The sequence below is a fragment of the Pempheris klunzingeri genome, chromosome 2, assembly GCF_042242105.1.
Source record: "Pempheris klunzingeri isolate RE-2024b chromosome 2, fPemKlu1.hap1, whole genome shotgun sequence".
Classification (NCBI taxonomy): Eukaryota; Metazoa; Chordata; class Actinopteri; order Acropomatiformes; family Pempheridae; genus Pempheris; species Pempheris klunzingeri.
Genome location: NC_092013.1, coordinates 7,452,530 through 7,468,193, shown reverse-complemented (window position 1 = coordinate 7,468,193; position 15,664 = coordinate 7,452,530). Strand labels below are relative to the sequence as shown.

The following is a 15,664-nucleotide window of genomic DNA, read 5'->3' as shown; positions in this document are numbered from 1 at the left end:
AGATAACGGAGATTTTATTATCCCACACCGGGGAAATTCACTTGTTACAGCAGCAGAGAGTCAAGAGACAGAAAAGGTGCAGAAACAAAGTGGGAGTAACAGAAGTAGTGCCAGAAAAAGGGTTATAATGAATATAAAAACAGTAAAATATAAAATATATACATGTGTGTATTGCACAGGAGGTGTATATTGCAAGTATTGCACAGGAGAAAAAATTATAAGTGCCATAAATAATTTCAGAGATTTGTGTGAGCAGCGAAGAAGAGGCAAAAAACTGAGGAGTCACTGAGGAGAAATAATAGTACTGAGGATGAACCATGTTTTCCATTTAGCATGGGAGAGTACAAAGAGGCTAAAACTGGGAACACTACACCAGGGAGGTTGTTGCCGTTTTTTAAGTAAGTACGAGAAGAAGGAAGAGTCCCAGTGGGCTGGAGGGAAGCAATAATTATTATATGATTGTAATAATAACCTAAAAATCTGGGAGAGATGATAGTAAGCCGGCAAACTATGTTTCTATTGACATGAGATCACATGTGTGTAAACTAAAGGAATAATTGATTAATGAGATGGCAAATTCATGTGTGTAAATGAAAAGAGGGATGGTGGTTAAATCCCAAAGTCCATGTTGGAGAGTTAATAAATAGACAGGGGCTGCAGTGTTTTCTGATGGTGAAAAAGCATAATAGTAAGCAGCAATATATCATATATTACTGAAAGATACAGAAAATACTAAATAAAGGCCAGTGTAAAAAGTAGATTAGTGTGTGGACGGCAGAAAGTGGCTATTTCCTTTTATGTCAGCAACTGGACTCATTACATGACTTTAAGAATAGACATTGTGTAAGACTTCCTCCACCAGGCCGTGAAGCAACGTCAAGGATGGCAGCTCCTGTAAAACCTCGAAGAAGAAGAAGAAGAAGAAGGAGGAGGAGGAGGAGGAGGTATGAATACATGCGTCATGAATCCTGCTGTTTCAAAGCGATCGGTACGAGCTAGAACTGAGAGTCTGTGGGAAATCATACAAGAAGCCAAGAGTTGCACTCACTTTAATCAGATTTACCACCTTTACCTGCTCTTAGCAAGTAAAAAAGGTAACAACACGTATATGATTAGGTCTGAAAATAAGTAATAATAAAAGTAAATAATAATAAAATATCTCAAAAAGCCTTTAAATGATGAAACATTCACTCGCATTTCATTTGATTTTATTATTTAAATTTTCTGTCGAATATGACAAATACCATTCAGCTCACCACCCCAGAAGACTAAAATATATTACTTCTTTTACATAAAAATCCATTATGAAAAATAATCATTGTGCCGGAGTCATCTAAATACTGTAATATCAGTGTATAGAAAACACACAAATACCAAACAATAAAAATGTAATGATAAAAAACAAAGCAAAACAAAAAAAGAAATATCATTACACAATAATGACGTCTTTGGCTTAAAGTGAACACAACACTTGTTATTATGTGTTGTCATGGATATTGGTTACTTAGTTAAATAGGGACATAAACAGGACCAAGACTCATCTGTGATATGGACAGTTTTCTTCACTGGCTTCTTTTTTTAGAATGACGTTAGCAACGTTGCAGACATTGTACCTTTTTTTAAACATCCCCAAGAAATGCTTTGTAGCTGTGGAAATGATATAAATGGACATGTTCTGCCTGTGATCTTTTAAATTACATGTTTTATTTCTGTCTCAGGCTGACCTCTCTTTTACTTTCACGTGTATTATGTAGCTACACAACAGTTTGTGAAATCATCCATCTGTCTGTGCTTTAAAATTGTAGGCAGGTTTAGCTTGATTCGCTTCTACATCCGTGGTTATCACTACGACAAAAATACACTTTAAATAGATTTATAGTTGCAATGGGAAAAAAAATGCTGATTGTTATAAATACTTACCAAACCACTGAATCACAATAAATAACCTCTTTCATGTAATCGCAACCTTATTTCTTTTTCACATTCATAAGGCCAACAATTGCAGTTATGCCACTTTACACCTTAAAACCTTCTACTACATTGTTCGAAGACCTTCTTAACATCGTTCCTTTCGCCTTAAATGTTGATATAGACAAACTTTGATGCAAAAACAGTGTGGTAAATGGATTGTCACTCATGCAGCGTTGTTGTACATCATGTGAACCAGCAAAAAAACTTTAAAACTCTTATTTCAATCTCATTTGGCAAAGGTTACCAAAGTTAGGTCATTCTTTGGCTTATTGAGCTATTCCTCTCTAAACTGTTGGATCTGTAAACTGATATATTAACAATACTTTGCCCAACAGAGCATCGATCAGTCAGAGCTGGGTCCTGTAATAAAAACAGTCATACAGCCAAGCACAGTGGTGCCACCTGTGCAGATGCAAGCGAAAATGTAGTTACACACATAAGAATTATGTCAAAATCATATTACTGTCTCCCCAAGATCCCCAGTAGTCCAGACTTTTTATATTCCCCATCTCCCTCATCTGTGCAGCTGTGGTCCCAGCATGACTTTGTTGATGAAGTTGACGATGGCCACAGCCGGCTGCTCAGGGTCCATCTCTGCAAACAGGTGACACACGTTCTCTGTGGCGCTGCCCGTCCGCCTCGCCACGAAGCCAAACATCCTGCGCCAAAGAAAAAGGAGACATGAGAAGTCAGAGGGCCGGAGAACAAACGATCTCTGACGCCGAGTCAAACCAGAGTAACAAATCTGATTGGGGATTAATTGCCATGCAAAGTAGCACATTGTGCCACTCACGAAGAAAAACACGCAGTGACACAAGCACTTACTTGCATGATGTGCAATCAGAATTAGTCCACCTGAAGCACGGGCACACAGATAAGAGACACGGAGACAAAACGTAGGAAAACATGAATAACAAAGACATGGAGAGAGTTTTACAAAGACTGAGCACTGACCAGCAAATCACACAGAACTTATATTTATGAAATATAAGTCAATACAGAAAGTATTTATGCAGCAGCAGCGAGCACACAGACGTGTTACTGCCTTTACTGAGGATAATCAGCAGTAACAAGTACAAGCACATATAGTTTTTATTAAAATGCTATCAGTGTCTCAGTGACCCACCTCTGGTCCTGAGGATCAAGACTGCTGAAAGTCACAGTGTTGATGGGGTAGTGTCTCCTGAAAAATAGCCTGTGAAAACACAAACAACGTTATGACTCAATATTTGTTTCTTTAGTAGTTTCTCTATCATACATACTGTGTCAAACATAGAAAGATTTACTCAAAAACCAAAACCATTTTTAATAAAAATTTCCAGTTACATTCACTGAATTGAAAGTGTGACTTTTGTGAATTTTGCCGGGAAGTAAGACTGTTCTGCACCTTCTTTTGCTGTCGGTCAGAGTGATGCCCTGAGAAGACACTTTGAAGTGGACCACTGTTGCCACTGGACGTGGACTCAGAGCCAAAGTGCACTTGGTTGCCTTGGAAACTGCCTCGGGACCAGTCAGAGACTCAGTTTCCACAGAGTTCAGGTATAGCACGTTGCAAGCTTGTTCATGAGAGAGACAGAATATGGATTAATGGATAAAAGAATACATTTGTCCTTTATAAGTTCATAGTACACAAACTGCCTTCTTATTTAAGTTAATCTAAAACTTTAAAGTAGCTGCACCTATAGGTCCGCATGGATAAATGATCTACGCCATTCCTCTGCACCCTCATCTTGGTTTGAGCTACAAAGTAATCTTAAACTAAATTATTTTATAAGAATGGAAGATATAAAAACAGCATTAAGGAATATTTGAAAGCACACGTCCTGTTACTGGACCTTGTTAATCCTTTGATGTAATTTCTCTTTATTTCTTCTCATATGTGAAACTTTTTACGCTGTTGTCTTGGTGAGGACTCCCTTGTAAATGAGATTATGAATCTCAATGGGAACATTTTTAGTAAAATAAAGGTTAATTATATATATTTTAAAATATGTTCTTATGGCTCACTGCTATGAAGATATGAGGTTTGAGCAGCCCCTGCTGGTCAAAAGTAAGAACTGCAGCAATGGCACTGCATGTGAATCGGCCAAAAGAAAACAGGCTCATGTAGAAAGCAGGCTCATGCACTACCTGCTCCTTGTTTGAGGAGGTCAGCTGCTGTGCTGGTGTTTGTCGCACTCTGCGCCTCCTGAAGCTCCCCCACCATATCTGAAACATCACAGTGTTCAGTTACACAGTGATACTGTTTAAATGATTGAAGATTCAGCCTGTACACTGCTGTAATAAGATGCTATTCTGTAAAGTGCTTGATTGTTCTCTGGTGATAATCTTATATGAAAAGGTAAATGTTTAATTTGTAAATCACGACATCCAAATGTAATGATACTGATTTTACCTTTTTCTGGGATGCGAAGGGCGCATGGCAGAGAGATGGGAGTAATTGAATGCTGGTACACCAGAGCAGACAAACTCCCTGAGACAAAGACAGAAAGAGAACACAGAAAAAAACGACTGTGATAATGACAGATTAAAAGGCAATAATGAATAATAATAAAACAAAAACACTTCTTGGTTTACAGATGAAGACAATCTGTCTCTGTATCCTGCATGTAGCAAAATAGGTGAAACGTATTGCAGCAGTTGTGTCCTCCACACACTGACCAAAGTAGGACTCGTTCTGACAGCCCTTGATCTTCACTCCTCGCGGTCCCGTCTCGATGAGGAAGTGTCTCACCAGCTGTTCCAGAGGATCCCCTGGGAGAGAGGAGAGGAGGGCGAGAAGGGAGGCAGTGAGAATGAAAAATAAGGCAGCCTGTCTTCCTGCAGAGCAAACTCTACAAGGATGCATGAGGAAAAATACAACAAATCTAAGATTCTTATTACTATAAACTTATCATAACCATAATGCCACTTCCTTTTTTGATCACGGCCGTGCTGCATTTGCGTTTTTCATTTCATGCATGAACATAATTCATCTGAAATCTATAAAAAGTGATGGTCTTTCATAAACATATGCATTCCCATGAATAGGAATGCATATGAATAATAATTGGGGTTAAAACAGTGCTTAATTAATAGCACTTTAAGTAAAGAAATAATGATGCAAAACATCTACAGTGGGGTCAAAAAGAGACCACTGTGAAAACCTCTAATTTAATGTAAACCTGGAAATAATTAAGTTTGAGGATTGACAACATAAAATGAAGAAATATTAAAGATTAAGCAAATATGTGGCTTTGAACAACTCTTTTGTACAAAAGGTCAGATTTCCTTGAGTTGTCTCCCTTCCACTGAAGACGAGTTGCAATTTGATCCACTTCCGCTTTTCTACAAAGGAGATAAGTTGGTCAGTACGACATATTTGCTCAAACTTGATTGCTAGAAATAGTGTGAAATCCTAAATATTTCATTTCAATAACATGTCATAATGTGTTTTTAAATGTTTGATGTTTCATGTGAAAATTTTAGAGATTTTCAATGTGGCCTCGGGCCTTTGGACGCCGCTGTGCATCACTCGAGTTCAAGTATGAAATATTTATCTATGTATTTTTCTTTGTCTTCATAACAGCACCAATGCAAATTAACAAGGCAAAGAAAATCACAAATCAGTTGAATCAAAAGTAAACTTAAACCAATTAAAAGCTTAATTGGTTGTTTTTTATTTATTTGTTATTTTGTACATTTATTTGCTGGAAGAATCTTCCTGGCAAACCAATCAGCTGCCTTTTTGGATATTAAAACAGGCTTAACTAAATGAATGAAAATCATGTAATCAATCACTCATTGATGCACATAACACCACTATTGTGAAAGGTGCATTGGAAGCCAGCTCATTGATGTTAACGACATATTTTTAAGGGATACCTTTGCTGCCAATGATGTTGGCGTTGGGAGGTGGGGTGGCCACCTTGAGGGCCAGGCCGTAGGCACCCTGGAAGGAGTTACTGTCTCTGATGAGGAATGTTCCTGGCTCCTTGTCCTTCAACACAGCTATGGCTGCAGTAGAGGGGACACTTTAGAGGAGGGGTGTCGTGGTGCGAAATAAGAGATGCAACAGTGACATCATGTAGTTTCACTCTACTGTATCACTTAACCATTAAGGGTCAAAGAAGATTGGATTGTTTGGTAAAGACACTCCTTCATGATAACCCTCACCTTGATCTCTGGAGATGCCTGGTCTGTACCAATACTTGGAGCTGTCCTGGACAAACTTGGCGTTGACCCTGATGTCTGCGTCCTCCCTGCAGCTGTGTTGTGCAGACCCCCATCTCTGCTCTCCCACAGCGGCGGAGAAAGTAACGTGGTGTGTAGGGGAAGGAGCTGAGGAGACCCGGAGTAAGGAGTTGTGTCCGTTCAGGGATCCCGGTGTGGTTGAGAGCCGTTTCTTCTCGGGAAGCGGCGGCTGGATGGCGGGAATGGTGACTGCGGTGTACCCAGTGTACGGGACACGAGGGACGTTTAGCAATGGGTAGTAATAGGACGCTAAGGGGAAGGTTGGTGTGTGATATCCGTCGGGCACAGGTGATGGTGGTTTGGTGTCGGCTGAGCCGTCTCTGTCCGGGGTCAGTCTTTGTCCTGCTGAGTCTGCAGCTGATGCGGAGCGCTGGGGAGAAGACTGGAGGTCTGGGGAGCCAATGGGAGAATTTGGGGAAGTGGTGGAAGGGCTGGAGCTGAGACTGGCTGAAGGGTTCATGGATACACCTCCACTGCTGTCAGGTGGGGTATCAGTAGGAAGGGCAGAGCCATTCAGTTGCACTTGGACGGGGGTGATGATGACTGTGGCGTAGTGTGAAGTCTGTAGTGGGTTAGATCCCTCTGCACCTCCTGTGATCCTGGCTGCTACGAACTTACCATCAGAGGTCAGATTCTGCTCACTTGATGGTCGTGTGGAGTTTATGGATATGCTGGAACCCTGTGTTAGTGTTTCTCTTGGTACTTCTGTGGTATCTTTGCTGGTATTTGTGTTGCTCTCCAGATGTGTGGAGGTTTCTTGGCTTTGAGGAGGGCTATCAGCAGGTACACTAAGGAAAAGTATGGAAAGAATAAGATAATTATCCACAAATAATACACAAAGATAAATGTCATTTTATTTTCAGCATTTGTAGATGTCAAAAAGGGAAAGTTTCACCCACCTGTCTTCTGTGTGCGTGGGACTGCTGCTACCAATGATTGTGTAGTCATGGTCGGAGTCCAATCCAGGGGTGCTTGACTGGCCATTAGAGTCTGATTTACACTCTGAACCCTGGGATATGTCATCCTCCACATCAGCTTTGACCTTTTCCACTTTGAGAAATGAGATAAAAAAAAAAAAGATGAGATGTAAGTATAACAAAGAAATAAGAAACATAAGTGATAAAAGAAGTAACAAATGTGTCACTTAAATGTAAAAAACAATCCCCACTGTATCCATCATTCACCTTTGTGATGATCTGTGTGCTGCTGGTCTCTAGCTCCGGAGGGGGTCTCAGGCAGCCTGCCTCTTCCAGGAGAGGGGCTACAAGTGGGCAGAGGCGAGGCTGATCCAGAGTGGTACCCTGAGGCGTAACTCCGGCTCTCGTGGCTCTCAGCTGGGGATGACTGATAAGGAGAGCAGGGACAGGAGTGGCGGGGCTGTGGAGGGGTGTGGTACCCACTGCTGGCTCCATCCCGCACATCCATCAGTGACTGGGGGCTGGGGTAGCCCTGATGAGGGCCGATGGCATATCTAGGTTGCTCTGGGTTTGGACCCTGATCCAAAGTGGAGCGGCAGATGCGAAATGACGGCATGGCCGATTTGCATTGCCAGAACTCCGCCTCTCTTGCTACCTCCCATGGATTTTCACTTTCCCATAGCGGTGGCGCCTCTCTCGTTCGTTGCCCCCCTGCTCCTTGGGACCAGTGTGGGTTTTCTGATTGGTCGGGGTGCAATGGGTGGAATGTTCTCGCTGCGCCCGGCTGGTGCTCTCGCCTGCTGGAGCAGTCCCGACAGGGGCAACCGGAGGATGGTGTTGGAGAGCTGAAGAACATCTCCCTGTAAGGGCTGGAGGGCAATGACTGATGGGAGAGATGAGCGGCTGGACCGTGGCTGGAATAATGGAAGAGGTGACACTCTTCCTCAGTGCAGAGTCTGTTTGAGGCTGGGAGCGTGTGGCTGTGTGGGTGGGGGTGTGCTGCGGTGGAATAAGGGTAGCAAGGCCTGTGGAGACAGGGCAGAGGCGGGGGTGGCGGTGGGGGTGGACGTTCCCATGGTAACTCTGGTAAAGGATGGGCACTATGTCGATGGCAGAGTTCCATATGAGTCGAATGAGGAGGTGGGGACACAGACTTAGATGGTAAGGCCGGCAGAGTTTGGCTTTTTGGATGTTTTTTAATGCTGTTGCAGCGGCCGAGACAATGTCCATTATTGAGGCAGGGATCTCGTTCCTTCTCCCATCCAACATCGCCACGCTTTGTGCCTGCTCGACCGCAACACGAGTGCTCTCTCCTCAATCCGCCAGGACTTGACGGGTCCGCGTCATCTAAAATTGCTGTTTCTCTATCCCTTTCTTTCCCTCTTGTTGTCTCTTTTGCTCCATCTTCCCCGTCTCCTCTCTTCAACGGACTCTCAGCGTTTTCTTTGTCTGGGCGGTTTTTGGATAGGGAGCCGTCTCCCAGGTGATCAGAGGGGACAGAGGAGCGGCTAGAGTCAGAGGTGTGGCTGAGAGGCTGGGCCTGGCTGGGAGTCTGCGGCTTGACTGTTGGGCTGCTGGTGAGGCTTCTGTTGGGTGATGCTGCTGAGGCTGTGGAGCCCGGGCCGCGGCGCTTCTTCACCTGGGCGTACAGGCTGCCATCCAGAGGGCCCCTCGTGTGAGAGATATCTGGTAGAAACAAGAAAAGAGAGTGATTGGATGCTTGATTTTACTCTCTTAACATAAATCTGATCTTTTACACCAGTGTGTTTGCGCACACTTCTTACTTTCCATGCTGTCTTGGTGGTGCAGGTTGAAGTTCTCATAGGAATCCCACCTGACCACAGGGTCTGAGGTGTTGTAGTCCACTTTGATGGAGGCATCATTCTTGCGGTATTCTCGACCTTAGAAAGCAGACATATGGATATGAAGCATGTGAGGGTGTAGACAAGAAAGAGATTAGGTGCGTGAAATGCACCAAAAGGACGCGGTGACAGACAGACATGATAATATTTACCTTTCATTTTTTCTGGTCCGTTGGAGAAGATAAACTCGACTGTAGCATCTGGAGGGAACCTGTCATCTACGGAAAGACGAACATGAAGGCAATGACTAAAAATATCCAGGCTGTCTCCGTAACTCAGAGACAGATAAAAGCATTCACAAGAAAGTATGATCTGTGAAGTGGAAATACCAAAGTTAATAAATAAACATACTTGCTTTCACTCTTCATAATGACTTCAAAGAAATGAGCTTTCTTCTTACAGTCATGCATGAGTGTGGGCAATATTATTCATACATCGTATGCATGCGTCAGCGTGTAGCACTTAGAGCAACTGTCATGAGACTGCTGCATACTGAGCGATGTACAAGCGTTCCTGTTTCATCTAAACTGACGCCGTCATTTGTTATTTGTGTCAAAATACACACAAACACCACAATGGTCTGAAAAATAAGTGGGTCTTGAATTATACAGCCATATAAACCATTTTAAGGAAGAAACAGAAATATACTGCAGGTTTCCATTCGTTCATTCATATGTTCACAATATACTCAGATTGTAGTGTAGTAAAGCACCGGTATACTCTATACGACCCCCAGCAGTGATGCACTACTGCAGTTTTCCTTATGTACAAGTAGCATAAACATCTCTCATTCTACTCTCTTGCATAATGCCCTAATGCCCCTACTTGTTATTCCATGCATTTCCTAACAAACTGTGAAGCCTCTGTTTTTTCTACCTGTGCAGGCCAGGTCTAGCTCGGTCTTGCCAAACCACAGCTGGGCTCCGTGAACGGTGCATGTGTGGAACTGGACTCTGAACACCACCTCCCTCTCTGCTGCTCGACTCCGCCTGTGGTAACACTTCACCTGCAGAGAGGGACGCAGGTGAGAGCGAGCGACGTACAAATACCACGACTCAGTCTGCGTGGAATGTCTCAAGTTTGATAAGTCAGTAGACAAGCATGAAAAGATTATAACCATTCGATTTTCTTTGTTATACTGTTTGTGTACTGCTGTGGCAACCTATTACACTTGGTAAATAAAGCACCTACAAGTCTTTCTAGGTCGCTTAGGACTTTTAGCTCTAGAAGGGACATGCAAGACAGCTTAAGAAAATAATGAAGCATGCAAGTTCATAGTCTACAGAGGATTTGTAGCTTAAGTGGTTTAAAAATAATCAAGCATGTTTTAAAGGCAAAGTCAGGAGAGAAGAAACTGTTCTTTTTACAGAGGTTGAGTAAGTGGGAATGGAAGCCTTTGACTACAGAAGTATAAAAACGACAGAGGTATTGCAGTTATTGCAGTGATGTGCTGTGTTACATACAGTGGATGATTCTTACCATAATGTCCCCCTTTAATAATAACGCTGGCTCCATAGTCACACACAGCTTTCTTGCCCTGGAGCTCTGGGGATCACTGGACACACACACACACACACACACACACACACACATACACAGAATTTAAAAAAAAAAAAGATGGCCACACCAGTTTGAAACATACATAAAACCAGTCAAAGCATGCCTCACTTGGGTAAAACAGAGATAAATAACTTTAACTTTAACATAAGCACAGACCAGCCTACACCTAAACACAGACAGCAGCCCATATAGACAACATCTGTCAGTTGGACAGGAGAAGGAAGGGCTTCTACCCGCAGGAGGTGAGCTGGAAACACAGTGGTACAGCTGCACAACTGGACATGTACTTACTACACGCCCGAGGTGTAGACCAGCTGCAAGGACTGGTAGATTTTCAGGAAAGGGTAGAAACCTGCAGATACAGAAAGGAGTTAAGGAGACAAACAAAAAAAGGGAAAGGGGTATTTTATAGACAAACAAATGCTTCATTGCTTTTACATTGTTAAACACTTTCTGTTCACTGATCAAAGCTAAGAATTACTGTGACAAAGCTATGCAAGCTATTTGTGTTAAACTGACCTCCGCCCGTCTGGAAGTTTGGTAGTGATGGAATGAGGACCTGGTGGAGGAACAGAGGACTGCTGTTCATTTTGATGGTGCCGGACAGCAAACCGCCAAAGTAGTAGATGTACCTGAAGGCGAGAGGTGAGGAAACGATGTGAGGAGAGCAGGGAAGAGAGACTGACGTGATGACACTCGCACAAGAAGTGGTGTACGGTGTCCCACCTGTTCTGAGAGGGCTGTAGGGAGGTGGACACTTTGTCTTCACAGAACTTTCTCATGGCGAGGGTGGTGAGAGCCTGGTCCGCTCTGTGGACACAGCAGGAAGTGTTTTAATAAATGCTACAGTGCAGATTTGTGCAAGAAAAAATCAGGAAGTTATAGTGTTTTTTTTGGAGGTAATGAAATGTTTGCTCATGTTAAATCATGACCTCGCCTACCCATTTAATCTATTGTACAAATACTGCTTTATTGGCATGTTGGACATTTCCATTTTGTCTGTTTAGAGTTTGCCAAGGAAAGTCCTGATATAAAGTCAATTAATTAATTAAACGTTCAAGTCTTTTTTTTAAGGACTAATGCTAAAAATTCATTGGTTTCAGCTTCTCAGATTGAATATTATATTTTCTTGGTTTTTGTGACGGTAAACTGAATATCTTTGGGTTTTGGACTGTTGTTTGGACAAAAGAAGCAATTTAAATATGTTCACTTTGGTTCTGGGAAATGTAGGTAATTTTCACTTTTTATTTGATATTATATAGACCAAAAAATTTAAAGAAAAAATAATAATAATAACGATTGAGACACAAAAGTGTTAGAAGTAGTTATATTAGTTAAGCAGATTTCAAGATCTCAGTTAAAATGCAGCTTTGACAGCAGGTGTAAATTCATCATGTAATTGATTTTATACTGTACTGTCATAATTATCATGTTGATTTTGTAATTAATTAAATGATTGCAATTAATCAGATCAAATTGTGTGAATAAGTAGTCAGTTTTCTTCAACTGATTGACAGCCATACTCTTTACACATGTGGTATCTCCAGAGTCTTGTTGGATCTATAATGCTTCACATTACCCAGCTGATATCTTGCTGTAGTGCATGTAGGCGGCCACGATGACCCCCGTCTTCCCTCTGTGTCCCTGTCGGAAAACGGATCAAAGCGACTATGAAATAGCTTTTCAGCGCTGTTTTACATTTGCCACAGCGGAGCCAGCAGATGTGGATTCAGGTTGCACTGACCTTGCAGTGGAGGACCACGACATTGTGAGGGTCAGAGGTCAGCCAGGTCTCCATGGCTTTACAAACAGCACAAATCCTGTCCAGAGGTGGGGCGTGAAGATCAGGCCAGCCGTAGTCCTGCACCTGAACCGCAGAGGTGGAAAGATAGAAGTACTGTCAAACTTGACCATTAACCTTGAAAATACAAATCTCAGCTGTGTCAAACCGATGCTGTGTCATCTTTTAATTTGTAAATACTGGTACCTTTGGGTTAAGTCTGGTGATGTCATGTCTCTTCTCGGATAAATTTAGTAGCTGCAAAAGGCAGAGACACATTAGAGGATTTCACAAATCTATTTTTACATATCAACTACAAACTGAGCAAGGGGAACAGGGAACAAAGGGAACAGGATATGGTAGCTAATTGTCTGTATCACTGATAAGCATTATATTTTCAGTTTTAGGACTAACCAAGAACTTGTCTTGGTGCTTGGATTTAAGCATGGAGGCCACTTCCTGTAGGTTTCTGCAGTACCGCTGCTCCTCCAGGTCTGGCAGGAAGAAGACGGAGATGATCCTCTCCGTGATGTAGGTGAGGTCAAAGTCATAGTGACGGTCCATCACGTGCTCCATCACTTGTTCCACACTCTTACTCCTGCAAGGTGTGAAAATTCATTGTTTTAGCGCATTTCTGTGTATCCATTTTAAATATCTATTATCATTTTCTGTTAATTGATGTGTGATTCAGGGTTCTTGGTACCTTGGTATGGAGCCTCTCTTCTTCTGTGTTGTAGATTTAGTCGAGCCGTGCTAAGAGATAATCAGGAAAGAATAACTCTACAGCAATGATTTATTGCGTTACATAAATAAATAATAAAACTACTTTTATGCAAGTACATGTAAATTCACTTACCAGGTCTGGTGTTGAGGTACAGATGGGAGTCACCTGAAAGAAAACAAGCACATGGTTGGTTTTTGCAAAAGTCGCATAACCAAACACACACGCACACACACACACACACACAGGGAATGATCCAAACACATGCCAAGTCATGTGTTCGGTTTAATGCTCTTGGTCCGGTTCCAGCAGTGCAGATGAAGGGATGGAAGCATGAGGGGATGAGGAGGGAAGATGAAGAGCTGATGCAGAGGATAGTAAGACTCGTTCTCACTTTCCGCCTGTCATCTGCAGCAGCTGGTTTGAAGAAGAGGCTGTCAGCACATATTTGGCTCTTCCACACGATCGGTTAGTGGAGCATGATGTCACACACACACGCACACACACACACAGACTCAAACAGACACACACTTAAAGACAAACTTTGACAAGCACCCACACACATGTCTACAGAAATTGAGAATACTGCATTGATTTCTTTTAATTCTTCTTTCACACTCTGTATAACCGACTGGTGTTTATTGTGCTGACCGGGCAGTTGATTTACCAGAAGTGCGCAGTATAAGGAGACATACCGAATAAAAATGATTAATTGTGGGTTTTTTGCCTCGTAAAAAAGGAGGAGAGGGGAGAATAATAAAGTTTACTGGAGGAAGACTCTACATGTGGCGTGCAGTCCTTGTACTCTGCTGGTGAGCCAACGGTAACTTGCCAAAACAACAAATACATGTACACAGAGAGAACGAGAGAGAGAGAGAGAGAGAGAGAGAGAGAGAGAGAGAGAGAGAGAAGCTTAGGTCATGCGAACAGGCTACAGCCACTGCTATACAAATAGACTTGAACACGTCTCTGTATATTCTTCTGTTCTGGATTGTTTATTATGAGGATGGCAGTTGACCATGAAGTGACAAGCGAGTACACACGGGTACGTCAGGGCTTGTGTTACCTTTCCGTCTCAATTGATGGTTGTGATTTATGATGCAAATCACATCAGATGGTTAAAAACAACAAAATAAAAAAAATAAATAAGAAATGCATTCAGCCTAACAAAGGCAAAATGAAGAAAGGGAGACCAAGAAATGGAATCAAACGTTCAGTATTACAGCACAATTGTGGGCTCCAACTGTAGACCTACACAGGTGACACCTTGTCAGCTTTTGACCTTTGAACTATCCCATGAGCTTGACTGACAGTTGAGCCGCCCTCCGGCTGAGTGCTGGCCCGCGCTGACAGGTGTCAGGCAACGGGTTAATAAGTCAAACGCCTGACAAGCACAATGATCTACAACTGAAACAACGTCACAGCTACACTCACAAGGTATGATCAATGCCGTAGGACATTTGTCATTTCCATTTTTTGGATCGATGTCATAGCTCTCAGGTAGATATTGGTTCCGAGGACGAATTTGTGAACAAATCCTGTTCTAACTTTGATAAAAAAACACATTTAGTGCAAATCAAAAAGTGATTGTCAAGTGAATTTCGATCCCACATACAGAGAAATTAAATCATAACAGTATTTGATTTCCTCCAGCTGTCCCTGACAGTTGAAGTAGATTTTATCTGTGTTCACTGGCTGCAGAATAACTACTTATCTTGTAGGCATATCACGTTAGCAACATGACATTACCCAAATGACATTGAAACTGAGGCAACCATTGAAAAATTAATTCTTCCATTGTGAGTGGCTGCTGTATTGTGATCCTGATTTGATTTGGGTGGTCCCACCCAGAAGAAACTGACCAGTGTCTGTCTACAATGGTCAAAATTAACACTAATACATATTTGATTTGTTGCTAATTGGCTAAATTTTGCAACAACCATTAGGTTCAGTTACTTACTGTTGTGAGTGTCTGAAGTATGACGAAACTTATCATGTATCTAAAGTTCTTTTCACTTTTTCACCTCGCTATTTTTGAACATTTCAAAGATAACAGCAATGGCACGGGGACCACTGCATTGGATTTGCTAGGTTACTTTTAAAAATAGTCCAAAGATGTTTGTCATGAGTGTTGAAGAATGATCTTCTACTACATGTCAGATTTCTTATTTCATGGCACAGAAACTCTGTGACAGGCGAAATGGAGTTGGAGACTGACGCTGCAGAGGGGAAATAGAGAACGACTGACAAATGTGGGGAAAATGGGGAAACATCAGACATGTGATTCAGGGAGGAATCAGTAGAAGGAGGAATGAAGGGGAAAAGGGCGTGCGCTAATTGGTTACCGCATGGCAGAAAACAAAATATGCTACTGCTGAATTTACGAGATGATGTCATGGCGTGCTTATTGCAGTGCAGGTTTCTTTGACAGTCCATATTTGTCATGTAGTTATTATTTGTTCAAATCCATGATATCTTGTATCTAGAGTGGATTGTGGACTGTAACATCCACATTTCTACCTCTTCTTTGCTTGTCTTGACCAGTTCTTGTCACATTCCACCACAGCACAAACATAATCTGTACGTTCCAGTGTGTAAATGCGCAAAGACAGATCGCAAA

The 15,664-nt window shown here is 42.2% G+C and overlaps 1 protein-coding gene across 3 annotated transcripts in view; it reads right to left on the bottom strand.

Annotated features, from left to right (window-relative positions):
• Positions 1–1,087: 1,087 nt before the first annotated feature.
• LOC139211752 (tensin-2-like) overlaps positions 1,088–15,664 on the bottom strand; it is a 30,464-nt gene continuing 15,887 nt past the window's right edge. For 2 of the 3 annotated variants that reach the window (XM_070842117.1, XM_070842133.1), the window contains 24 exons: positions 13,180–13,212; positions 13,027–13,076; positions 12,738–12,921; positions 12,531–12,581; positions 12,288–12,410; positions 12,123–12,187; positions 11,270–11,353; positions 11,063–11,175; positions 10,835–10,895; positions 10,463–10,538; positions 9,860–9,989; positions 9,136–9,201; positions 8,906–9,022; positions 7,389–8,807; positions 7,104–7,254; positions 6,127–6,992; positions 5,836–5,967; positions 4,633–4,725; positions 4,367–4,444; positions 4,102–4,179; positions 3,359–3,527; positions 3,098–3,166; positions 2,797–2,826; positions 1,088–2,630 (listed from right to left, as the gene is read on the bottom strand). In XM_070842117.1, the coding sequence (XP_070698218.1) occupies positions 2,486–2,630; positions 2,797–2,826; positions 3,098–3,166; positions 3,359–3,527; positions 4,102–4,179; positions 4,367–4,444; positions 4,633–4,725; positions 5,836–5,967; positions 6,127–6,992; positions 7,104–7,254; positions 7,389–8,807; positions 8,906–9,022; positions 9,136–9,201; positions 9,860–9,989; positions 10,463–10,538; positions 10,835–10,895; positions 11,063–11,175; positions 11,270–11,353; positions 12,123–12,187; positions 12,288–12,410; positions 12,531–12,581; positions 12,738–12,921; positions 13,027–13,076; positions 13,180–13,212 (4,383 nt within the window). In that variant the 3' untranslated portion in view covers positions 1,088–2,485. The remainder of the gene's footprint in view (positions 2,631–2,796; positions 2,827–3,097; positions 3,167–3,358; positions 3,528–4,101; positions 4,180–4,366; positions 4,445–4,632; positions 4,726–5,835; positions 5,968–6,126; positions 6,993–7,103; positions 7,255–7,388; positions 8,808–8,905; positions 9,023–9,135; positions 9,202–9,859; positions 9,990–10,462; positions 10,539–10,834; positions 10,896–11,062; positions 11,176–11,269; positions 11,354–12,122; positions 12,188–12,287; positions 12,411–12,530; positions 12,582–12,737; positions 12,922–13,026; positions 13,077–13,179; positions 13,213–15,664) is intronic. The other variant, XM_070842125.1, reaches the window with a different exon arrangement.